Consider the following 26,225-nt stretch of genomic DNA (forward strand, 5'->3'; position numbering starts at 1 on the left):
GCGGCAAATTGACCGCCGCGGCTCCCCCGTCGACGGCGCTTACTCCTCTTGATGAAGTGGGAGTACGCGTGTCGATTCAGGGATCGATTTATCTGTCTAGATGAGATGCGATAAATCGATCCCCGAGAGATCGATTTCTACCCAAGGATCCGGGCGGGTAGTGTAGACTAGTCCTAAGTGATACTTGCATGTTAGTTAATCACTTTTCTCAGGAAGCCCCAGGACCCATTAGCCCTGGATGGGGGGCAAAGGGGGAGGCAGCGAGGGCCTGGTGGGATGGATGTGGGGCCGGGGAAGGCAGCAGGGGCCCGGGGCGATGGGGGTGGGTGATGAGCCCCACTGTTGTGTGGCCAGAGCCAGGGCCTGGTATCTGCTGCCATGTGGCCAGGACCGAGGCTCGGTGCCCGCAGCCAGAACCCGGAGCTGGGAACAGGAACTGTGTGGCTGGAGCCAGGGATTGGAGCCACAGCTGGAGATGTGGGTCAGCGCCCAGGGCTGGTACCTGCTACTGTACGGCCAGAACCTGGAGCTGGGTGCCAGAGCCCAGGAGTCAGCGCTGCCGCTGTGTGGCTGGAGACAAGGCTCACTACCATGTGGCCAGGGCAAGGGGTCAGCACCCAAGGCCAGTTCCCACCAACGCATGGCCGGAGCCCAGGACCAGAGCTGTGGGTCAGCGCCTGCTGCCGCACAGCTGGGGCAGGGGGTCAGTGCCAGGGGCTAGGGCCATGTGGCTGGAGTCCAGGGCCAGAGGCCTACTGAAGCTCCACGGCTGGAGCCGGGGGCTGGCGCCCAAAGCCCCGTGTTTGGAGCTAGCTGCCATGCAGCTGGGACTGGGGGTCGGCGCCTATGGCCAGCACCTGCCACTGCGTGGCCAGAGCCTGGGTCTGGAATCAGAGGCCGGAGGCTGAAGCCTCACAGGCAGAAGCCAGGGTCGTGTGGCCAGAGCTGGGGGGAGGAAGAGGGTCAGTACCCGCTGCCCTGTGGTCAGAACCTGAGGCCGCATGGCCAGGTTCCTGAAGTCCCGCTGCTGGAGCCTGCCACCCAAACCCCCTCCTCCAACGTGGGTCAAGAACTCACCTTGCTCTTGCAGCGTTGTGCCCCCCCTCTCTCCAGAGGCAGTGCAGGGCGCCGCATCCAGGAGCAATAAGGAGGGTGGGGGAGGGGCCGATGCTTCGCTCCCATCACCACCCAGGAGGCTGTCATGGGTGACGAAAAGCCCCTGGTGGCCACATGCAGCTACGGTGTCCACATTTGAGAAATGTTGATCTAGATGGGATCCGGTCCTCCTCGGGAGTGCCTGTGTGGGGATGAGGAGGACACCTTGGCACTGAATTAATGACTTGAATGCTCCTGCATCCTTGCTGTACATTGCACTAGCACTGGACAATATTTCATGTCTGTCTGGCCTGTATTCTCTGTAGTCACTCCCACCCTTCAGCCGTGGTGGGGCTGTATGTGCCACAGTCTCGAGGCACAACTAGGCTAATGTAAGGATACCGCTGTGATTTAAAACTGCCCTGGAAACTGGGTTCACATCATCCTTTGTCTCTCAAAAATGCCCAGAATTTATGCAAACTTGTAGGTTGGACGGATTTTGCCACTTTCCTTTATGGGATGATCTGAAACCCTGAAAACAGCCAGGGCTTATAAAGGAAGTGCCACGTCAATTGTAAGTCTAACTGCACTCCCAGAGCCACTGCATGAAGATCCAGTGGTCTGAGCAGTTCATGCGCACTCTGCATTTGGTCTGTACCGTAAGTAACTGCAGGTCTCCAAGGTTGTCCGGGATGGAGCTGTAGATTGGATCAATGGAATGTGATTAAATAAAAGCTCTAGAGTAGTGCAGCAGCATGCAGCTGTCTGGCATGTGTGACCCATCCTGCTGATGAGGGCACCTTCATGTGGCCACAGGGTTGTACTGCATGCAGGTCCATGACATGCCCAGAGCAGAGTTAGCATGGTTCTTCAGGTCACATGGAAGAACTGGGTTAGTCTGAAAACTTGTGCATCTTCACATGGTATCCTGCACTGTCCCTTGCCCCTTTTGACAGTCAGCACGTTGTTGGATTTCTTACGCTACATACAGTATTTGGGATTAAAGTGAAGCTGTTAAACATATTTTGAAAAACACTTCCCCTATTAATAACACACACAACACTTTGGATTATTAAATATCACCATTTTTAATAATCTAACTTGGTTCTGCACGTTTACTCCATGTCCTTCGCTCAGCTTGAATGATGAAAATAGATTTGTTGGCTGCACTTGTTATCAGGAGGTTTCCAGTTATTTTCATGTTCAAGTTCTTTCACCCTAGCACAGTGCTGCAATGTCTAGGATTTTACATGCGTTATTGCATTTTCTTCCATGGGGGGGCAGTTAAAGTTCCATAGTCTTGATGGATCTTAAAAAATGGAAACACCTCAGTTAGTCTTGAACGTGTAAAAGCTTCTTTTTAAACAAAGCCTACAGCTGTCAGCTGGAGCCTATAGGAACTGGCTCTACCCCTTTGAAAGAAGTGACGCTACTAAGATGACATTCCAGTTTCTCTTTTAGAAAGCCGTTTTCTGTCAGGACAATGTCTGCATAAACCTATGAGGAATTTGCATTTATTTTCAATGCTTGTAGTCATTTGGTGATGACATCTCTGCTCCTGGCATTACACAGAACTGTTGCAAAAAAACCATCATGTTGTAAGGTTGCCCAGGCCAAATCTTGGGTTGAATTTGGCCTAAAATGTAGGCTTCTTAAAAGCAGGTTCTCACAAAACCGAAGTGCAAGGAAAGTGCATCCATTAATACTTCTCAGTTTCAGTGGAAAGTTTTAAAAACAAAAAATTTCTTCAATTTTACCTGTTTAATGTATATGCTCTTCTGTAACACTCATCACTACAATATGTCTTCCAACAATTATTGACTTAATCCCACAGACTGAAGTAGGAATGAATGATCCCCGTTTTACAGATGGGGACAGAAGTACAGTGAGATCGTGTTGCACCCAAACTCTGAGCCCACAGCTCAGAAATCCTGATCCAGTGCCTTAGCCACAAGACTGTGTTTTCTAAACAGAGCTGTGTTTTGCTAGGGCTCTAGACCCTGAGATGAAATTGACTAGACAGAGACCACAAACAGTTAAAATTTCACCTCCCAACTGAAATTCAAAAAATAAACAAATAGTGAAAAGTCAGAGTTTTCAAATTCGTTCAGCATCAGTCATCTCAGGCAGAGATAGTGATAAGGAAGGAAACATGATTTATTTTAACTTTGTTTTGCCTCTGAATTGCCACACAGCATTTCTTACAGGGCCTGTCAATTAATCTAGCTCGCGTGAGCCATCTGGTGGCTAACCCAAAGTACTTCTGCCGATCGTTCAAAAAAGCAGTGGCGACCTTTTAAAGACACTGCTGAAACAGGCATGTTTTCTTATCTGGCACTGATTTAAGAAGCCTTTGGCAATGCAAGTGGCACTGGCAGGTGACTTGCAGCAGATCAATAAAACATGGATATTTCATTGTTTGGGGTTGACAGGCTTCTGTCTAATGGCACCTTGCTCCTCACTGTGGCACTGTCTTAAAGCACACTCCCTGAAAACTGCTAACTAAAATTTTCCATGGGAAACTTTTTGAAAATCTTGTTAGGCAGCATTCTCCTGTGTGCTTTCTGCATTTGCTCCCTGTTTTTGTTCCTAGAGTGTCATGCATGAAAATGGGCTCCTTGTTTCTGAATTTCCTCTGCTTGCTGTTCCCTATCTGAGTCAGAATGAGAGTGTAAATAAAATTCCCATTGTTGGCAGACTCATTCTTTTCTGAAGAGGAATAAATGTCTCCCGTTATCATTTTTTTTTTCCTTCCCTTGGTTTTGGGTTGTTTTCATGAAGATTCTGTGCCTTTCCTGAGATCACTTCACAAAGCCAAAGGGATACATGTCACAGGTTCTGTCCAATCACAGTCCCCCCCCAGCAGTCAGTGAATGTGATGTTGTCTAGGTGAGGTGTTAGGAATAAGCAGCAGGTGCCCCCAGACTCCTTAGAACTCCGATGAACTGGGCGAAACACTTGCTCATCCAGAAGTGATGGGTGTGATGCCATAATTATTGGGTAAAAGTCTCTGGCCTGTGCAGGAATTACGGGGCGAGGTTTTCTGGCCTGTGTTGTACAGGGAATTGGACTGGGAGATCACGGTGATCCATTTGGGCCTTAAAATGGATGAAACCCAGAGAGGGTGGGAGGGAGGGAGTCTCGGAATGTATAAAGTGCACAGGCTGGATGCATTCTGGGCAAGGATTGCTTCAGGAGGTTTCATTGAAGCGAAGATTTAACAGAAGAGACGGAATCTCCAAGTCATTGCCGAGGCTGGGCAGAACACGTTTCACATAAGGAGTACAGTGCATCTTTCAAATGCAGCCGCCTTAAAGCATGCAGCCTGGAGCGTCCCTGTGATAACACAGCCTCATGCTAAGGAAGACCCTACAGTAACATGCTGGTGTGTGCAGAATGGGAGTGAGGAGGGAGAGGAATAGGTTAGAGGCATTTTAGCTTCAGCGTGAACCTTTAAACAGCAAACGGATTTTTTTAAATGACTGTAAATTAGGAAAAGTGCCCAGTGTTAAATAAATTGTTTGCTTCTCAGTTTGCAGGGCTGTCAGGAATCCCATGGAGTGGTTGATGCTTTCACCTGAGTTGCAAAATTCCTCAGGCTAATAGTGAGGGGGAAAGTGGACTCCTTTCTGTACACATTCTCAGCTCCCTTTTGGTGGAGCCTGGCACCTGCTCTTGTGTGAGGTGCTCTCGTGAATTTGGGGAGCTGCTCTCTGCTCAGACTGCCAGCGCTCTCCGTATTCACATGCCTACAGGGAGATGTTCAGTGCAGGAGCTGCCAAAAATAATGATAGTTCTTTAAGGGACTTCATTTGGTGGTGGCAGCATTGGAATTGTTTTTAACTAGTTCTCTTCTTCCTTTCCTCCCCTGTTCCTCATCCCCTGCCACGCCACCATTATTCCTGGGTTAGATGTCGGGGAATGTTGTCTCATCTTTCAAAGGGAACTGAGTCAGGACTCCTGGGTTCTGATCCGAGCTCTGCCCTGACTTATTGTGTGGCCAGGGGCAAGTTACTTAGCCTCCATTTCCCTGGCAATAAAGATGGGTTTATTGTACCTCCCTTCATCCTAGTGGTTGAGTCGCATTTGACTCTTCTATACGATGTCTTTTAGCCAAAGTTCTCAATGTTGCTTTAACTGATGGTTAGGCCAGTTCTGGACTGTTGAGTTGTTGCTGGATTTTGTGCTGTGTGTTGTAACTGGGATTTTCTGTGCCTTGCCACAATAACTCCCAGTTAATGGCAGGTTCCCCTAGTAATGGATGGCAGCAATACTAGAAAATTTCCACACTTGTGATGAGCTGCAGTCACTGGAGTTTGCAAAGCAACTTGAAACTGGTTGTGGGGACAGTTGTTGGCCTCAGTTCTCACTGACTTAAAGATGGAGTGGCCATACCGTGGAATTGTCTCCAGTGGATTGCATGGGTGGAATTCAAGGCAACAATTAGCTATGCAATTAGAACTCAGTTACCAATTCTGCTGATGCATGAGTCGGAATATACTCCAGTTCACCCTTCCATCGCTGTGTGTGTGTGCTGTGCAGGACTGGCAAAAATATCTAGTGTTCTATGTTAGCCACTGAAAGCAGCAGATCTGACTCTGACACACACCCATCAGATTGCATCTGTAAGAAGCTGCCGTTTTTACACAGCCAGTTTTCATAGTAGAACTGCGCTGTAGCTTAGTTCTTGGAGGTCCTAGACAGACAGAAGTTCAGAGAGGAAACAAAACTCTTCTCTCAGACAGTCTGCGGGGAGCACACAACTCAAGGAAAAGGCTCCTCGGGAGTCCTGCTTGATGCAATTTTTACAGATTTGTTGCACATCCTGTTGTTAAGCCTCTTCCCTGGGATTTAATCAATACGCTATTTGGTGAGCGGGGGAGCTGCCGAGTGACTGAGGCCAGCTGGTGGTAACAGAGTGCAGTGTTGCATCATGTTGTTTTGGCAGCTCACCTGAGAGACTTGTTGCTGTTCAGGCCTCTGCAGAATAAAGCAAAAGCAAAAATTACAGGACAAATGAGCTGAAATGAATGAGAATTGGCAGAATCTCTGAAGTCTGCAGGGGGCTGGGCTTCATCTTCCTGGATTGGAGCCCCAGCCTCACTGCTACAATTTCTTACAATTGTGGGGACTGATCTCTGTATTCAAACCCTCCTGCAACCTATTGCAGCATCTTGTGTCATGGATGTAAGCCTGGGGGATGAGCCTGTGGGGAAGGGCAGCTGGCTGCCAAGCTTCCGCTGCTTTGGGCGCTTCTCGCTTCCCAGCGTGTCACCCTGGAACTTGCTGGAGTTTACAAGTAAAACCTCCGTCTGAAGAACAAGTAGCTCCATCCCCACTCAGGACCTCTGCAGAAATATCCAGAAGCTGTTGCTCCACTGAAATTACAGCCTTTTTGTTTTTCCCTCCCTTTGATTTGGAGAGGTGTTGAACAGAGTCAAGTGCTTGGAAGAGTTTGGCTAATAATAATACCAGCTCTTCTAGCGCATTTCCTCCATAGATCTCAGAACCCTTTAAAAAGGTCAGTCTCGTTATCCCCGTTTTACAGATGGGAAAACTGAGGCACAAGGCGGTGAGGTGACTTGCCCCTGGTCACTCAGAAGGTGCGCGGCAGAGCTGGAAGTATAACCCAGATCTCCCAAGTCCCAGTCCAGTGTTCTAGGCAACACTGCCTCCCCACTGGCTAACCTGCAGCAATTAGTGGTGGTGCTCCGGGCAATAACACCAAGAAGGTGGGACAAATCCAAGAGAGGGAAAGGCTAGAAGGCTCCATCTTGCCCTGTATAAATATTTAAACAGCAGGAGGATTAATTTGGGCAGACCTTTTTTCACTTGGATTTGCTGCCGGATTTCTGTGGAAGAGAACAGATTGACAACTTCTAACTGAACATCATTGAGAGAGGGGAGGGACTCTTAGCTTGAGACTTTAGTTAAGGAATGTGCAGAAAGAGCAGATGAGCTCCTAAGAAATACAGGTCCTGTGCACATGCCAAAAGCCTTAATAAAGCAGCGGGCAAGAAGACCAGAACCCTGAGGAGATGCCAGCGGACTGCCTGGCAAGCCTTCCAAAGCTTTTCCGGAGATGTCAGCAGCTCATTTAAAAATAGCTCTAACTCTGGTTTTGAAAATTAACTTTGTCTCTTCACAATTAACACACTTGCTTTGAATGAGCAGATTGTGTGGTGACCAGGTTTTCAGCCCCTTTGTGTTTTCCCTCTGCCATCTTTGTCCCAAAGCTCTGCTGAAAGGCAGTTCCCAAGGAGACATCTCACTCACCGAGGGCATCTCTGGAAACCAACCAGACTCTGCCCTAGCCCTTGGCTCTAAAGTTCCCTTGGCCTTGGCGGTTAGCCCTGACGGATGGAGGGAATTCAAAGTGTCCATTGCCAGTGCCAGAGGGTCGAATGCACATTGCGTGTTGGCGAGCATGCTGGCGAGTTCTCGGGGGGGGGGGGGGGGCATGTCGATCTGCTGCCCTGCACTATAATGCCTGTCTGCCCAGAGTTTGGCAGCAAATGCCAGCCTGTGCCTAAAATAATGAAAACTAGTGCTTTATTTGTAATGGCCCTTTTAAAAAACAAATACTGCCCCTGTAGGTTAGCTGTAGAAGTCAGCAAGCAGAGGTCTTTGTGTGACCAGCAGATGGCAGACTTTTCCCAGCACAGCCAAAGCAAGGTGAACTGGCTGCTGCCTGAGATGTGCACGATCTGCTCAGCTCCTCCCCACACCTGCTTCTCTCATACACGGAAATGTAACCAATATGATCATTTGAGAGGCAAGAAAATGATGCGTGTCACTAGAGTGGGGCCAAGCCGGTGCCTGTCAGAATTAGGCTCCAAGTTTTAGCTACCTTCCAGCATGGCCCATCTGCTGCTTACCTTTGTTCTCAGCAGCTGGAGGAACATCATGTCTCACTCTCTGTGTAACCATCACTGCTGCTCACATCCACCTTTGAACTAATGCAGAGAGCTGGCCCTGCCTCTCCGTCAGGAAGATCACCTGCACACACCATCTCTTGGTGGATCAAAGAAAACCTTGCGTAAAGCGCCTAGCATGGTGCTGCTGCTGCAGAACCACGTCTCGGGGGACGTGGCCTCTGACCTTTCCCCTTCTGAGAAACCAGGACTGAGAGATCTGGAGCATCTGGCTGCCTTCAGATCAAGGACAAGGGAAAAACATTTGCTTCCTTTCTCTCCTGTAAGGCACAGTGGGAGGACACACATGACACATCTAAAGGTCTTGGCTTTTAGAAGGGTTAGATATGCATTTTAGGTACCAGGGTGCATTTTGAATGAGTATAGTGTACTGTTCTTAAAGTTCAGTTCTTACCCCTTGCGTCTGATGTGCGGCACCTGCTGCTATTCCGGTCCTGAGTAGAAACCGCCACTTGGGCCAGATAGCGTTATGTGAACAAATGACCAAATTATTCACTTCCATAGTACAACTGAAATGTTGAGTTCCAGTATTTGTGTTCTAAAGCCCCATGTCCTCGGAGTGACAGGTGCCTTTCCCACATGTTTGGCATATCCTAGGAAGTAAGAACCACTTAAGGAGCTTTGCTTTTCCTGCATTGCCTTCTGGCAAAATAACCTTTCCCCGGGGGCAAAAGAGATGGTGGTTTCCTGTAAACATCTGAACAGGCTCAGGGAGATGTGCAGTTCTTCTGGAGTCCAAGCCATTCACGCCATGGGTGCTTTCTTCAACAAACAGCTAGTCTGTAGGAGGCATAGGTGGGATCCCACTTCAGCTAATGAAACTTCCGGCTTGTCTACATACAGCTTTTGTGGTGCTATAACTATACTGGCTTAGAAACACATTGTCATTATGAGAATAAGCTCTAAGCTCTTGCATACTGCTATAACTTCATCCACACGAGGGACCTGCACCACTTTACCTGTATCTGTTTCTAAAGCGATAGAGCAGTACAAAAACAGTGAGGAGACGACTCCTTACTAAAGCAGATCCATGTTTGTCCGCAAAAGGAGCAAATTTGGATCCCCTTGAGGGGTCCAATGGGGCCATGTGCACAGTTGCCCATAGGAGGAGCGGAAACCATGTGGTGCTATTGGATCCCACAAGGATGTGCTTTGAGAAGCCGAGCCTGCTAGGTGGGATTAGGAAAGGGCAGCTGTACCAGCTTGTTGTAAGAGGCCTTACAATAAAATGAGTTTTTCCAGGTAATTGGTGGTACTATGATTGTTAGTTGTGTTATGGTGACACCCAGAGACCCTAATCCAGACTGGAGATAAACTGGTCTTGTGAGGGAGGATTGCTTTACCTGAGCCAGAACAAGGGTCCTTTCTAAATGTACAGCGGCAACGAAGCTATCACCTTGGCTAGTCCTTGCAATAATAACAATATTAAGCACTTACAATAGCCCTCCACAACAACCTTTTAGTCAGCTGTCCTCTTCCCCCCCCCCCCACCTCCCCTTCTGCCACCTCAGAGAAACGTTTCCCCCTGGGAAGTTGCTCACATTGTTTTGTAATGGCAGTAAGATTCTCTCCGGGTGAGGCTGGCTGTGCTAACTTTGGGGCAGCCGCAGCACAGAGCCTGGAGAGTTGATCTGACAGTAGAAAGTCCTTCTGAATTCTATTTCATTGCTTGGAGCCAAGAATATAAGAACAGAGATAATTTTCGGGGCTTTCAAGGGGCTGGGGTTTTGAAGGCTTGTTTGTAATTAGCATAATTAGTTGACAGTTTTATTTTTGCCTGGATGGAACTGTGGGGAAAAAAAACCAACACCAGAATAATCCATTGATTTAAAAACAAACAAACAAACAAAAAAATTCCTAAGAACTCTCCCCTTTTCCAGGCTGCTGTGGGCTGAAAGGTAAATGTTCTTCTTTGGGCTTTGCTGAGAAATCACTTTTTCCATCTCAGGAACTTTGTGTTACATTTTGATTAATTTATTAATGAGTTAAAGCCCTGGCCTGAGGTACCCCTACTCTGTATGGAATGTTGGCAAAATCTGTCATTCAGCTTTTGAAATACTTCCCTTTAAAACAAAGATAAAGTTTACATCACTGAATAGCATAAATTATTTGTTATGTTTGGTTTTTCAGGTACTGTGTGTGTTTGTTTTTTTATTACTAAACATCAAACTGTTAGCCCTGCCACTATTACCCACTACGGAGAAAGTCTTTGCTTTGGTTTTACCTAAGCAGACTTCACCTGTTCATCAGTCTGATCTTTGGAAAAGTTTACTTGTGTTTAAGCGTGTGTATGTGTATATTAAATTCTGCAATTTGATTGGATCCACTACAAACTCCTGATGGTTTTTCCTTCCCATTTAAATTCAAAACCATTAACTCAAGAATTGTCAATTTTTGTCTTCCTTTTGTTTATTGTATAGTAGCTAGGAGCCCTCTTGAAGATCACCCTGGTTGGTCTCATAATGCCCTTATCGCCAGCCAGAACCACTCTGCTTCCCTCCAACTCACTACTAGTTCATCACGGTAAGAATTAGTAGGCAACAAAGCCTCCAGTGTAGTTAGCCCTCTTGTTCGACTGTTTCTATTGCGCTCGGGCAGGAAAGGAGCATCCCTGTACTGCTGTGGAGGGAGCTGCTTTCTCAGCCTTGCAGATTTGCTTTTACATAAAAAGATTCTGGGTGATAAGGCACCGGCTGCAATGTGTGTTCTCCCGAGCTCTGAGCAATCTGCGTGTTCAGAGAGGAAAAGCTGCTGGAGAGAAATGTGAACTTAGACCAAACTAAACTGTTTGATCTTTGCTCCTCAGGAACAAACATATTGTGCTGATCAAAAGGCAGAGTGGCACAGTCAGGTTTCCTTTCGTCCTTTTTGCTGCACTGTACTGACACGCTTTGTCATGCTTGTGTTCGTGGTGTTTAACAGTAAGGCAAAACCCCATCCCTGATCTTACTGCTAGGCTTTGACTACACTACACAGCTGTGTCGCTAAGAGTCGGGCAGTGTAGCCGCTGTTTGTCGGCACTTTTGCCGACAAAATACTTACACCCCCAACATGTGGCGTTTGTGTTGTCGACAGGAGAGCGCTCCTGCAGACAATGCGCTGTTCACACTGACACTTGCCACGGCAAAACTTTTGTCTTTCGGGGGGTGGGGAGGCTTTAGCACCTCTGAATGACAAAACTTTTGTCATTCAATTGCCAGTGTAGCCCTAGCCTTAGTGTCTCGTGGGCAGAGGAAAGGGAAGGGAGACTGTAAAAGCTGCTGCCTTCTCCTGTGGTCTGTGCAGATGAAGTGATCTAGTTGCAAGGCATCATTCTTTGTTTCTCTCCCTGTTTGGTGAGGAGCAGATGCCAGTGCAGTCAAAATATAAACCGCTCCTGCTCTGAACCTGTTTAATAATAACACAGCTTTTAAAAGTGTTGTTGAATCCACCCCCTAGCACTGAGTTTCAATGGGAAAAATTATTTTTCATAATCATTTATTTTCCCTTTACGCTGCGCTAAGCAAAGCCCATTTGTCAGTAGTGTCGTGCTCCAACTTGGTCTCCGATGACCTCTGCAGCTGTGATTGGCAGCCTCTCTTGTCAGGAAAGAACTTACGCTTGTAAGCTAGGACTGAGCAGAACAAATGCCATAGGACAGCTTCAGCTCCCTCGAGGACAAAGGCTAAAAAGGTGAAAGAAGTGCAATTACAGGAGGTTTCCAGCCCAGAAAGTTAATTAGCTACTAAATAGCATTTAGCGCAGTTCAGTGTGGGGAAATTTATGTTTCGAAAGCAAACAGATCAATGGAAAGCTTATGGAACAAGGTTTCAGAAAATCCACGTTGGCGTTTGAGCACTTTGCTGTGATGTCTTATGAAGTCTCTCTACCAAAGACAATGTGGATTTACCTAGTGAGTGATTTTTTTTCAGGGTATCAGCCGTGTTAGTCTGTATCCTCAAAAAGAACAGGAGGACTTGTGGCACCTTAGAGACTAACAAATTTATTAGAGCATAAGCTTTCGTGGGCTACAGCCCACTTCTTCGGATGCATATAGAGTGAAACATATATTGAGGAGAAATATATACACACATACAGAGAGCATGAACAGGTGGGAGTTGTCTTACCAACTCTGAGAGAGACTGACAGTCTGCTGTTTCCCCACATGCTCACATGTGTGTCCTTGTGTGTCTATGTATGTTTATTTTGACATAAACTTAAAAAATCAAAGTAAAGAAAATAATTATTAACCATTTGCAGAGATCAGTGTGAACTGAATCTGCACAAGTGTTTTGAGATTATGCAAAGCTTTTTGGATCTGTTCCAGATCTTATCAGCCTAAGGATGACCTTAGTGCAGGTTTTAACCTAGTTACTACTCCCTGCCAACCAGGTCTGAATGAATTTTTAAAAAATTGCGGAGACACCATCTTGTGGCTCTGTTTCAGTGAGAGTTTTGTGACAGTTGTTTTAGCATTTCCAGAACAGTGTGCCCATCAGAGTTCTGGAGTCCTTCCTCTGAGCACTGTTCCCAACCAGCAAAAGTATGAAGTCAGGTCTGATTCGTTTCTGATTACTAATCTGTCCCCACTGCATATCTCGCATTTATAATTTCATTAACAATTTTTACCGACTTGCCACTGTATCGTTCATAAAAGACACATTTTATCAAAACAGTTGCTCTTGGGTTCCTGGTGTCTGAGGCCATTCACCTGGGCTTGAGAGTTACTACATCCAGTCTTTGGAAGCTGGTTCAGGATGTCTGGGGGCTATTACTAGTAACTGGCTGATTTGCAACGATAGGTACCATAGACACTGCAGCCAGTGATACTGCCACGAGATTCTTCACCTCATTAGAAGGACCTAGAGAGCAGGCTGGGAAGGGAGAGGAGCCGGTAGGTGGAGCCACCAGATACTTTGGTGGGGATTGGGGCTCTTGGTGGAGAATGGGGATGGTTTTACTCAGACCTGCCACCAGACACTCATCTGTCATGATACTTCCCTCATGTTTGGAGCTGACACTCCACAAGGAAAGTTTCAGGCTAGAGGGGTGGGGATGGGTTGGACGCCTACAAGAAACCAGCCATCCAGAGATTGGTCGTAACAAGAGAATAGATTGGAATCCAGTGGTGCGTTGTGTCAGCCTCTGTGACCACACAATCGTATTATGGTAACCTCTGTCACGCTTCCCTCTCTGTTACGCTTGTTACACCTTCAAGTTAGCCCCTGCCTCAAAGAGCTTATGAACTATCTTCCTGTGTGTTTGTGGAAGGCCTTGCACAGTGGGGCCCTGATCCTGGTTAGGAACTTCGGGTGTTACCACAACAGAACTAAATCTGGCTTTATATCGCACTACGCTGTTGGTGTCTGTGTGCTTTACAAGACGGTGAGTAGTGGTATGTTCTGCTGACATCATGTGCCCAAAACTAGCTCACGCGTAGCTTTGGACTGGGTGGTTGCCTTGCATAGTCTGTCCCGAAGGGTTTTGGACACAGAAATGGGTGGAATGTGTAGGCAGTTAATCACTAATTACTCAAGAGAAAATACTTGTGGCAGTGCATCACCACCTGATATTTCTAACTAACAACAAGGAGGCTTGTTTTGAGGCAGAGGAGCAAAGAGACTTAAGGAAGGAGAAGAAGCTTATGTGAAATCATGAATGTGTCTGTTCCAATGGGTTTCCTGCCTTAGGTTTTGCTAATGCTGCTGAAAAAGTGTTTGGTTTTTCTCCAAGTCGTTACATCACATGGACCATAGCACTGGTTTTGACTTGTTTTGACTGCAGTGTCCTCAGAAACAATGCCAGAAAATGTGGTGGTGCCAATAGCTATATTTGCAACCAAGGTCTCCAGATGCTAAGTTTGGGAGCAGTTAATTGGATCTCTGTCACAGCAGGTTTTGAATAGTACAGGTAACTGCAACCGGCAGTGCCATGATTTTTGTATGTGACTTATGATGTTTCTCCAGTTTAGGAGCAAACAGGATGCCCCGTACACATAGTAAATGCTGCATCTCAGCATTGGAGTACTAAGTGTTGATCCTTTGATACTGATGTGTTTGAATGTTGGGGGTTGTTGCTTCTGCAATAAGAAAGCCACACTGGAAAGTGTCTTCATAGTAGCAGGTTCCATCCTCTTGTCTTACTGACCAGTTCATCTTCACAAGGGTTTCAGAACACGTGGTTAGCTCTGCTTAGTTTTTAAACTGCTTTGTCTCATTTCTTCCAGGAAAATCCTATGTAATCAGCTGTGGCTTTAACTGAGTTGCTGCGTAAACACCAGCTGCTTGTTGCAGGCAGTCCAGGGCAGGGTGTCTTATGCCAGGACTTTGCATTGATGTGTGGTATTGTTTTTCTGGGAAGCAGTCCATGACACAGATTTATCAGATAAAATAACACTGGATTTTCACAAAACCAAATACCATTAAATCAGGAAAGCTGCTTGCAGCAAAGGTGACTGTCTCTACTTTTAAGGTAACACTGGAAGGAGCCAGATGCCTTTTTCAGAAACAGTGCTAGCTCCTGAAAAGTGACTTCTGTCAGGGTTTGGTGCATTTACTTCAGTGAAGACATGTTATCTCTGCTCACGTGATATTGCCGCGTCTTATCCTAAGATTGCAAACCCCCAGACTGGGACAGATGTTACTTCTGTTTGGAACCCTCTCTCCAGGAGTGTTGAGCTGCAGAACATACGTGAACGAAGTAGGAAAGCTCACTCGTCTGGCTAAGAGAGAACCGATTTTATTCTGTAGCCTTATTTAAATACGAGCGAAGAAGCTGTGGATTGATTTCCTGCGTGTGGGCACTGAGGTTTCGAGCCATACGGTTGAACTAGGCTGCTCATTAGGACTTTGTTCAAAACTGAACCCATCGCTAACTGAGCTGTCCAAAGACCTGTGCATTGGAATGCAGCGACCTGACCCACTGGTGGTTGGCGACAGTAAGGCTCGTCCAGTGGCCCCTGTGTAAGGAGCAGTGGAGCTGGGCTTGGGAAGCAGACTGATGGGCTGTACTGCAGAGGCCTGCTGAGTGTGTGATTTTTTTTTTTTTTTTTTCAGCGTTCAGCGCCTACATTGTTAGATAAGCGGATTAGAAAACATTGCATTAAGTGGCATGGCAGGGGGCTGGCTTTATACCTGCCACTTGCCTTGTTTTGCAAACCATGATTTCACAGTGGAACCCATTCAGGGGCCCCCTCAAAGACTGTTCAGATGTATTGGCCTTTTTAAGAGCCAAGGGGTCACAGTTTCAGATTCACTTAATTCCCAGCAATGATGTTTTTCTTTGGGGCTGGGCTGGATTGGGGGTGGGGGATAGTTAATCTACACCCAGGCTGTCCTTTAGGCCAAATACATTGTTGACCCAGCTAGCCTCTTAGCTTGTGAGAAAGCATATTCTGACTCACTTTCTCCACTATGTATTGGGTTAAAAGGCTTGTCTAGAAGTTACCACTTCACTAGCCAAAGTTTCAAGCATGGACGTGGAAACCATTTTCCAAAGTCTGCATACATGAAACTAGGCTTGGTGGGCCCCCTTGTAAGTGGGTAGCAGGAAATATGCCCTAGCGAGGGAGGCACTGCCCCAGAGTTGTATGTATTCGTTACTTTTTTTTTTTTCCTCTTCATCATCATTCTGGCTACAGAGAAAACATAACAAATGAGTTCTCCAGTCAGTGATGCCTTCTCAGTGTGCCCACAGATCCTGTCCCAGTCAGGGCTCTGGGCAGCTGGACGCTGTGCTGAGGAATTCTCTAGGGCTGTGGGGCAAAATGTCCCTTCCCCCTCATACCTTATCCGCTCTGTGCTAGTGCAGCTGCTGCAGTCACCTGCCAAGCATCTGTGCCCCGTTACCCGGGATGGAAAAACAGGGGAGCCGTCAGCCACCATGCACAGTGGTATGGGGGCGCTTGCAGATCTGAGTTCCATGACACATGGTGGGGAGGGGAGAAAAGTGCCCCTGGATTGGCTCTACAAACTGCACCTATCATGCTACAGTAGACATCTGCCTCTCCGCAGAGAATGGGCAGGATTTCCCTCCCAAGGGGGTTGAACTGCCTCCATCTCAAAGGGTTAAGCCTCTATCTTAATTTTGCCATTCAATACTGCTGTATTCCTGGGAGACATGGACCGTCTCCACCACCTTCCAAAGCCTACATGCTCTTTGAGCACTGGCTGCAAGAAGGGTGGCTCTCCTGGGACTGATCTTCTGGATGATGCACTTTAAAATCCATTCTATTTGGAGTAACATTTAGTGATTTCTCAGCACTGCATAGTGTTCTGACTTCATAGCTCTGTTAGCAAAAGCCATTTGTCTGCCAAGAGAGACTGAAGTTACTGTCAAGTGATTGCAGAACCTAGATCTGTGGTTAACATACTGCTGATTTTGCCCCTCTCTGTCGTGTAGGGAGACATGTGACAATCACATGACCTGCTCAAACAGCTCCACTTCCAGCCTTGACACCAGTGCCCAATTCCAGGAGAATAACAGGCAAGCTCAGAACACCAGATGGGACGAACAGCAGAAGGTGTTTGCCCTGGAGCAGATCTGTGGGGTCTTCAGAGTGGACCTTGGACAAATGAGGTCCCTTCGCCTTTTCTTTAGGTAAGAAATGTAGTTCTAGATCTTCTATCCTCGTTGTTGCCTCCGCCCGTTACAGTGACGTACGTGTGTGTGTGTGTGACTTGTCAGGGTAGTGGGAGCTAGGTTGTCTGGAGACCAATTGTTTCAGAAAGTTTCTTCTGGAGCCTTTCTCCAGCAATGTTCTCCATCTGAATCCAAGTGGCAGCCTGCTGAACTAGCTTACCTCCATGCACAATCCTTTCTGGACCTTTAGGAAATCTTTGAAGGTGCCCAGTGTAGGTGCCTTTGAAGGTGTACCTGTCTACAGAAGATCAAGAATAGCTTGAGAGTGAGGGAACAGCTATCTCTTCAGTACGTCCCCTCCCCCATCTCCTCTGTGCTCTCACTTCTCTTCCCTCTTCTTCCTAATTATAAATGCGTGGCTTTCCTCTCCCCAAGCCCTTTGTGTTGGACCCTCAGAGGGTGTCATTTGCAACCAGAGTTCCCCCATCCCTAAGAGCCAGCTCTATGCATACTGTCCGAGTGTTCCTAGACTGGGTTCTGTCCCCTAGCACCTGGCAGGAATTTAGTTCCTTCATTTAGTCAGTGTTTTGAACTGGAAGGGGAAGGGTTGGGAGCAATGCTACCAGGTATAGACAGTCACTCTTTAAGGGTCGAGGGCACAGAACATCCCCTGCTGTCACTGGGGCCACATGAAACCTCATTCCCTATGCTGTAGAAACATTCTGCCTCTGTCAGCAAGAGGCAACTGGGTGTGTTTGCTCTTCTCTCTCTCATTTCTCTGCGTTGTTTTCTAGTCTAGCCTGCTGCCCACCCTCACCCCAAGTTCTCCTGGGGCATAAAACCAGCTCTTAAATGTGTGTTGTTCTCCCCCTTTGATTGCCCTTCAGCGATGAGGCATGCACCAGTGGGCAGTTGGTTGTTGCTAGCAGGGAGAGTCAATACAAGATCTTCCACTTTCACCATGGTGGCCTGGATAAACTGTCTGAGGTGTTTCAGCAATGGAAATACTGCACGGAGACCCATCTCAAAGACCAGGTAACCGAGCAAGGCCTAGTGAGGCAGAGATGTCCCAAAAGATGGAGGTTCTATCTGTGAGACCTCTGTTATTAAGCAGGGGTGGGCTAGGGCTGATTAAAGTGGTGTATTAATGCAACAAACCCATTGTTGCTTTCTGGCGTACTTGGACAATTTGAGGCAATGAAAGTGCAGACCAAATCGCCACTCTCTGATGCACACATCTGTTCTAGGGGGAACGATTATCCAAAAGGCTTGCTTAGGTGTCTGCTTTCCTAGAGGTCATAGCTAGATGGGCTGGTGGTGTTAGGCCACTAGATGGCTGGGAGATCAGCAATATTCGATCGGCAGTTCCGTGCGTCTCCCATCCATTTTGTGAAGCCGGGCACGCTGCATTTGAAAATAATGTTTTGACAAGTCACCTTGCCATATTTTGCTCAATCTACATACAAATGTGATAAGAGCTCTTTAATTATCTGTTTAAGATCGTGTATGTGCTTATTAGAAAGTGATTTTTAAATTCCTTCCTTCTCACTGAGCCCCCTGCTGCTTGCCTTATTACAGTAGCATGGGCTCACTTTTGCAGTGAGCAACCTTTGATTTTTAAATTAAATGTCAGCTGCAGTTTCGCACTGGGATCATGAGTGCCCTTAGCGAGAGCCTGGCAGTGCAGCTCTGGCTTGCCTAACAGCAGCCCTTTGTCTGGCCAATCATATGTAATTTATCGCAGCCATTCCTGGCAGAGTGAAGTTTTGCTGTAAGCAGCATTAATTCGGGATACGGTTGGGGGAGGAGTGGAAAGAAACTGTTTTTCTAAGTGAAGCTGTTTTGTAGCTCTCTGATTTTTAATGGCTCCAATTACTCTTGCTGTTTTAATGGCTGGTGTTGTACAGAAACTCCCCCTCCCTCCCTCCTGAACGTCGGGTCTTGGCTTTAATCCTACGGGAGCTGTGCTAACTGGGTCTCCTGCTTTAAAGCAGTTGGTTTAGGAACTTTGCTGCGGTTCTGTCTCCCATTCAGCAGCTCACTGATGAGAAGACATGCATGCAGTTCTCAATCCGCCGCCCCAAGCTGCCGTCCTCCGAGACACATCCAGAGGAGAACACGTACAAGCGTCTCGATGTCACTGCGTGGCTCAATCACCTGAATGAATCTGGACAGGTGGAAGAGGAGTACAAGCTGCGCAAGGTGAGGGGTTTGGCAGCTGCTGCCTTGGTCTGCTTGGCCTTTTCTTCGAGGAAAAGGCCCCAGGTAGAAGCTGAAGCAGTTTGCGTTGTGCTGTGGCAGGCACTGGTTATCTTTATACTGTGAGACTATTATTTATGGTGCTTGGTTGGAGATGTCGCTGGGACTGCAGTCAGGTCAGCTAGAGGCAAAATAATGGAACATCTTTCTGAGCAGAGAGGGTTTGCTGTCCTGCCTCTGCCTTCTGCCTGCTGGAGTAAGTGGACTAGTGTCCAATCCCAGACATGCTTATACAATGCAGTGTGAACAAACCAAAGAAAGCAATCAAGGCTCCTGTGTAAAGTAATTCAAGGGTTTGGGGGAGTACTGTGTCCAACTCCTTAGAGAAAAGTGTGCAGAGAAATGCAGCGTCTCCAGGATTGGGGATTAAGCCGTGACATGAGAGCGACACGTTAATCGTAGAGCTGCTCCGGGGGTGGGGTATTGACATTGAAATGAGCCCGATTTGTGTCTCGTATGGGAATAGAAGGCCAGTGCTTTCCCTCTAAACATGTGCAAATTGCAGGATTTTGAATCAAGGCATCACTTGTCTGCGGCTTTGCTGCTCTCTCCTCAGTGCAAGGGCTGGTGGTTTCTCGATGCAGTGTTTTTGGAAATTTAAAAATGGTATTTGTTGCCTCTTTTGCACTTTCCTCCAGGCCATTTTCTTTGGCGGGATTGATGTGTCTATCCGAGGTGAGGTCTGGCCCTTCATGCTGCGGTACTACAGCCACGAGTCCACGTCGGAGGAGAGAGAGGCGCTGAGGGTGCAGAAGAGGAGGGAATACTTTGAGATCCAGCAGAAGAGGTGACCAGGGAGAGGCCCCACCTTACACTTCTCATCTCTCTGATCCTGATCAAAAATGTACCAATACTGAATGACAGCCCTGCCCTGCTAGGGAGGCATGACTAAGAGTGATGGGTAAAGGGAACTTTCTGAGCACATGGATCTGGTGCCATCTCATTCGTGTCAGGTCATTCAAATTCTTTGATGCAAGCTTGCCCAAAGCGGCAGTTGTAATCGCCTGGGCATTGCTCAGATGAGCAGCTGCTCCAGGCAGACTTGGCAGTGGTGAGAGATGTCTGGAGAGGGAGGGACCGGTCTCTGCCCCCAATGTAATGCCCAGAGTCTTTCCAGATTGGGCCCTTTGTTCCTTGATCACTTGGGGCTGTCCGGTGCACTCAGTTGCTGCTTAATTTTCAGGCTTTCGATGACTCCAGATGAACACAAAGAGTTTTGGCGTAACGTGCAATTCACGGTTGACAAAGACGTGGTGAGGACTGACCGCAGCAACCAGTTCTTCCGCGGCGAGGGCAACCCAAATGTGGAAACCATGAGGTGACGCTGCTTTAAGCTGGACAATCTCTTTCCCCAGCACCCTAAGGAAGGAACCCTACTGACTATGGGGAAACTCTGTAAGGAGCTCTGTAGCCTAGAGAGAGCAGCTTCGAAGCGCCTGCCTTGGGAGTGCTAAGGGATACCATGTGTAGGGCAACCTACCCCCAGTAATGCACATGGGGCCCCATTCAGCCCCGTCCCTGCTTCCCCGCCCCTCCCACCTCTTTCTGGCTGTGCTGACCCTGCCTAGACCCATTTGGACAGAGAAGCCAAGAGGTGGGAGCTGAAAGGTGAAGGCAGCCTGGGAATTGAGTTGCTGCTGCTGGAGTGTGACAGGAGATTGGATTTTTGTGGGTGGCAGGTTGTGTGCAGTGCCCAGCTTCTCACTGGCCAGGTGGAAGGCTGAGCGCTCTGGTACCTGAGCATGGGCATATGACCCTGTGTATGCCACCCCCTGAACATAGTGGATCTGAGCATCGCAGATGGGCATGGGGGCACCCTTGCCCCTCGGGCTCCTCTGTTCTTTACCACTTCAGCTCCTATTCTGACCTTCTCTCTTTTCCTTTCTCTCTCTCTCTCACTCACATTGTTGCTCCACACGTATGCCCTCATGCGCTCCCATTCTCTGTCACCCCACAGCTGCGTGGGGCAAGGAGTCTCTGTACGCTGGAGTTTTCTTGGAGCCAGGCCAGGAGTGCTTTCACAGCTGAGCCTCTTCATGTTGCTTTCCCCATCCTGAATGCGCCTCTCCTCTGTCCCGCCTCTCTAATGTCACCAGCCCCCAGCTTGGGAAATGGGGGCTCAATGAGTTCTGCCTAGATTCTGATTTCCGATTACTGTCCGCTAACCAGAGACCTCTTCTGAACCAGCCCAAGATAACCTAATCCCCTAGGTCTGTGCCCTAGACATGGTGCTTTCACTAGAAAAGCACGCCACAGACACCAATAGATGCATATGTATGGGATGCCATGTCTTGTAGCGCTGCTAGGGTCACTTGTTTTCCAGATTCCAGTTGTGTCCTTAAACGGCAAGAGATTTATTGATCTTTTATATCTTGTCTGACTCCATATGTGGGGTGGGGGTAGAGAGGGGAGGGTGATGGAGGTCAGCTGTGCCTGGCACCCCCTGGATCTCACCCTCTCCTATTGAATGTCTCCTCTAGGAGAATCTTGCTGAACTATGCAGTGTATAACCCTACCATTGGCTACTCCCAGGGGATGTCCGACCTGGTTGCCCCCATTCTGGCAGAGGTCTTGGATGAGTCAGACACTTTCTGGTGCTTCGTGGGTTTGATGCAGAACACTATCTTCATCAGTTCCCCCCGGGATGAAGATATGGAGAAACAACTGGTGAGCTCTGAGCAGTGGGCTCTCTTTGTTCTCTTCCTGAACGTCCTCCGAGCCTCCTCAAAAAATGCCATAAAACAAATACCCAAAACCCATTAGCTAGGCAGCTACTGTGGCACCCAGCATGCCAAGCCATATTTCAGGGAGAGTAAATGCACAGAGGGTGACAGGCACCCTGGGTGAACCGAGCTGAGTTAGTGGCAACTATTAACAGGATGTTGTAAGATGAAAAAATATTTTTAAAATCCCAGATTCCTTGTAAACCATAAATGGTTCTTAATTTATCTTTTACACTCTAATATACTCTGCTCTGGGGCTACTGGTCGCTTACCCTTTGCACTTCACTCAGCTTGGACAATGGAAACCCACCAGTCCGCTTCACTTCCTGGTTCCGGGATGGTAGCATAATTAGACTCATAGACTTTAAGGTCAGAAGGGACCAGTATGATCATCTAGTCTGACCTCCCGCATGATGCAGGCCACAAAAGCTGACCCACCCCCTTTCCCTTGACTCAGCTGTTGAAGTCCCCAAATCCTGTGATTTAAGGACTTCAAGTCACAGAGAATCCTCCAGCTAGCGACCCCCGCCCCATGCTGCGGAGGAAGGCGAAAAACCTCCAGGGCCTCTGTCAATCTACCCTGCAGGAAAATTCCTTCCCGACCCCAAATATGGCGATCAGTAGAACCCCGAGCATGCAGGCAAGATTCTCCAGCCTGACCCTCATTGACCATTGATATTGTTTACCAGCGATGGCACGCTGTTGATTAATTGACTAAAATCACGTTTAATTCTGCAGCATTCAGGTTTCAAACAAGGCAGAAGAAAGATTCAGTGCAAATCGCAAACTTTCTCACTGGCAACTTGTTTTAAATCTACCAGGAAAACATTTTTTAACTTGAAGGTTTATTTATTTATTTATTTATTTATTTTATTTTTTACAAAAATCTAGGTGTTGGGCCTAATCTATATAATGGTTCATTTTGAGAACGAGAGCCTCCGGACACCTCTGACTGCAGAGGGAATGCTGAATCCTTTCTGGTTAGCATCCTGGGCAGTCCCACCATTTCTCTCCCAAACCCAAGGTGTGACGTCCTGGTCACCATGGCACCATTCAGCTTCCATCTCACTGGTCCAGACTTCTCTGGCAGTGACTGGGGACATGTGACAGCTCCAGGTTTCGCTAACATGCTGAATGGGTTAATTTTGCAAAGTCACTTTCTCAGCGTTTAGTCTCAGCTAAAAGAAGCTACCAAAACCAGCCCCTCCTTCCTGGATTTCCAGCTCCAAGCTCCCTGCCTCAGCCCAGCTCCCAGGCTTCCTTTTCATTACCATCATTAAGATAAAACCTGTCATGGAGATTTTCTTCTCTCTCTGCTCTTCCTTCCTAAACTTCCACAGTGGCCTCAAGGCCCTGTCTCCACTGACAGCATAAGCAAGTCTGGCCTGTAACAGCAAACGTGGAGGGGAAGGGATGGGGCCTGGTTCCAGTGACTCCAGTGGGAAGGCATAAGCTGCTGTTATGCTCACGGGATGGGGGTGCCAGAGAGTGTCCAGGCCTGTGAGGTCGTGGCTCCACTGAATGACAACATGTGTTTTCAGATGTACCTACGAGAGCTGTTGCGACTCATGCACCTGCGCTTCTATCAGCACCTCGTCTCCCTGGGGGAGGATGGCTTGCAGATGCTTTTCTGTCATCGGTGGATCCTCCTCTGTTTTAAACGCGAGTTTCCGGATGCTGAGGCTTTGCGCATGTGGGAAGCGTGCTGGGCTCATTATCAGGTTAGAGCACAGACGATGGGTGCAGGACATAATGGGCGGGAGTGTTCCCTTTGCCGAGTACCGCTGGCGTGCTAGACGCTGGGCAGAAAAGGAGCCAGTGTAGGTGTGGCTGCAGGTATCCAGCCTCCCTTCCGCTTCCCCTCCCCCATCTGACTATGACACCCGTAAAGCATGATTTTCCAGTCTTGACAATCTGTTGGGTTGATCCCCTGCCGCTTGCCTCAAAAGTAACTTAAATGAATGCAAATTGCACCCTGATTGGCTCATTACTGCGTTTGTGGGCTGGTCTTGTGGCTGTCACAACTGATCGGTTTGAAGGGTTGCTGCGTCACTGAAAGTTCAGCGCAAACTGTTTTCCTCAAGTCCTGAATTGTGGTTCTGAGGACTTGCAAAGCCTGGTTTCCTGCAAGACTAGCCAGAGGACCAAGTGGCAGGGAGAGCACGAAACTGAGCTCCTTTCTGTCCCTGTCCTGGGAGCAAGGACCGTGACAGCTGGACTGCTTTCTTCAGCAGGCTGCATGACGGGGTGTTCATTTCTGTATTGACCTGCAGGGGGGAGGGGCAGGGCATGTGTGTGAGAGGGACGGGGGGGGGTTAGGGGAGTATCTGCCTAAGGGGACTGTTCCTCCTGGACTGTCACGGGCCATCTGGAAGAGAACTCGCCAGGCAAGCAGTGACAGAGTGGTGACAACTCCACAAGCCTCACTCCTAGCATCAGGACTGTGGGTCTTGTTGGGTGCTGGTTGGTGGTGCGGTCATGTGACTGTCACCCCTGTATTACCTCTCAGTGGTCTATGATGCGTTTTTCCCCTTTCCCTCTGTGCAGAAACCAAGCCAGCATTGAGAGAGCAAACGGTGCTCCTTTGGGAAAGAGGAGTCTCTCCATGTGGAGCTGGCGGGAGCTCTAGTTTAGTCAGTCCTCCACCTTCCCCTCCTGTAATCCCCAACTCCTGCTTTCTCCTTGCAGACGGACTATTTCCACCTCTTTATCTGTGTGGCCATCGTGGTGATTTACGGCGATGATGTCATTGAGCAGCAGCTGGCCACTGACCAGATGCTGCTGCATTTCGGTAACCTGGCCATGCACATGAATGGGGAACTTGTACTCAGGAAGGTAAATGCCAACGTGCTGACGGCAGCCACAGAGACGTGTCAGCCTTTCAGGAGCACCAGGGGTTGACACTATAGCTTTCTCCCATTCCCTCATGTCCTTCCCCTCGCCCTGCAGGACTTGCAGATGTTGAGGGTGGGATGGTAGGGTTAGCTTGGAGTCCATCCTTAGGCTGCACTTGTTGGGAGTCCAGTGATCGTTTCAGGGGGTCTGCGAGGCACTAGCCCTGTACAAGAGAGCGTAATTAACACAAACTCAAGGGTGTAGAAATGGGGGCCCTGCTGCTCAGCTTGGTGTCCTGGCTCCCAGTCCAGGAGTGACAGCAGATCACCTGACACTGATGGGGGAGGGGTCAGGTCAGTTCCTAGTGATCAGCCAACAGCAACACAGTTGGGACTAATTACCCTCCCGCCCCCACGCATCCATCCCCCGCTGTTGGCAGCTTCAGCAGAAAGGCTGGGTAGTAAATAAGCTGGGGAGTCCCTCCGCGCAGGGCTGAGGCAGGGCGGCAGGCAGTATGAGGGAGACTTGCACTGCACTGTGATTAACAACAGTATTTCAGCATCCGGGGCCAGGAGCCTGGTGCTGCTAACGAATCCTGAATTCCTAGGCTGGAAACTCTCCCTAAGCCTCCTTTAGCTTTCATGCATGAGCCTAGGATTTGTGTTCCTCTCATGGCCGGGTTATTGTAGATCTTGAAAATACTTAGCACTTTCAATGTAGCTTTATGTGAGTGTTACACAGGATGGGCCATTGGGTAGCTCAAGCTCTGGCTGTCTTTCTAATGGGTTATATCCTTCTTCTCTCCCATGCCAGGCTAGGAGTTTGCTTTATCAGTTTCGCCTGTTACCCCGGGTCCCCTGTAGCCTGCATGACCTGTGTAAGCTGTGTGGGACTGGCATGTGGGACAGTGGCTACATCCCTGCTGTGGAGTGTTCTGGACACCACCCTGAATCTGAGAGCTGTCCTTACGGGGGGATGGTGGAAGTGCCTTCTCCCAAACCAGGAACTGAAGGCAAGAGGGGACCGAAAACACGGGAGGTCTTTGCTTTCCGCAAATAGCTCCCGCTGAAGTTGGGGTGGCAGCGAGAGAAATGGGCTCGTTTGGAAAGGCGAGGTTGAGTACATGGAAAGAAAAAATGAAGTGGAAGTTTATCAAGACTCCTGAGAAGGCAGATGGGAGGAGAATGGAGATACTTCACAACAGGAAGCAAATTCCATTGCACTGAGTCCTGGAACCCGAATGAAACTTAACAAACCAGGAACAGTATCCGTGTGTCTCTTCGTTGGGTTTGGTTTTATGTGCAGAATGTGAAGTATTTATAGATTTCCCAAGGCTCTGCCCATTGGATCAGAATCACTAGCAGCCAAGAACTTTCTCACTCATTGCTAGGAAACCAGAACGCTAAAGAGAACCGAGTGCAACCAGCAACGTTTGTGGGAAGAGTAGCGAGAGCAGAGCCCTGGCGCAACCTCACTCGGACATCCCTCCATCCTGAACATACATACTTTGCTTCAACCAAAACACACAACTCAGTGGCTTCTGTTTAAATCCATGATTATCACTTTGAATATATCTGCCAAAAAATAAAATTGCAAACTTTTGGGATTGTGGGGTAGGTATTTCATTGGTCAGTGTTGTGGGACCAGTCACCCGAGATCTTTCTTTTGCAAAGGCAAACTTGAGTGATCTTCCATCTGTCCTGAATCTGCTCTGCTGTAGGTCTTGCAAGCACTGCTTGTCCGTATTCTGAGTATGTCAGTTATCTTTCCAAGGGTTCACTTCCTTGTCCATCACATTCTTCAGCAAAACTTCTTCCTC

At 48.2% G+C, this 26,225-nt stretch overlaps 1 protein-coding gene across 5 annotated transcripts in view; it reads left to right on the forward strand.

Moving 5' to 3' along the window:
- The window catches only part of TBC1D16 (TBC1 domain family member 16), a 40,840-nt gene extending 14,828 nt beyond the window's left edge, over nucleotides 1-26,012 (forward strand). For 3 of the 5 annotated variants that reach the window (XM_034790410.1, XM_034790409.1, XM_034790414.1), the window contains 9 exons: nucleotides 16,410-16,607; nucleotides 17,477-17,624; nucleotides 18,624-18,791; nucleotides 19,487-19,635; nucleotides 20,032-20,166; nucleotides 21,329-21,515; nucleotides 23,113-23,292; nucleotides 24,260-24,406; nucleotides 25,220-25,465. In XM_034790410.1, coding sequence (XP_034646301.1) covers nucleotides 16,410-16,607; nucleotides 17,477-17,624; nucleotides 18,624-18,791; nucleotides 19,487-19,635; nucleotides 20,032-20,166; nucleotides 21,329-21,515; nucleotides 23,113-23,292; nucleotides 24,260-24,406; nucleotides 25,220-25,465 — 1,558 coding nt within the window. Of the gene's footprint in view, nucleotides 1-16,409; nucleotides 16,608-17,476; nucleotides 17,625-18,623; nucleotides 18,792-19,486; nucleotides 19,636-20,031; nucleotides 20,167-21,328; nucleotides 21,516-23,112; nucleotides 23,293-24,259; nucleotides 24,407-25,219 lie in introns of all 5 variants that reach the window. The other 2 variants (XM_034790413.1, XM_034790412.1) reach the window with 2 other exon arrangements.
- The last annotated feature ends 213 nt before the right edge of the window (nucleotides 26,013-26,225 follow it).

The sequence above is a fragment of the Trachemys scripta genome, chromosome 14 (genome assembly GCF_013100865.1).
Source record: "Trachemys scripta elegans isolate TJP31775 chromosome 14, CAS_Tse_1.0, whole genome shotgun sequence".
NCBI classification, from domain to species: domain Eukaryota; kingdom Metazoa; phylum Chordata; order Testudines; family Emydidae; genus Trachemys; species Trachemys scripta.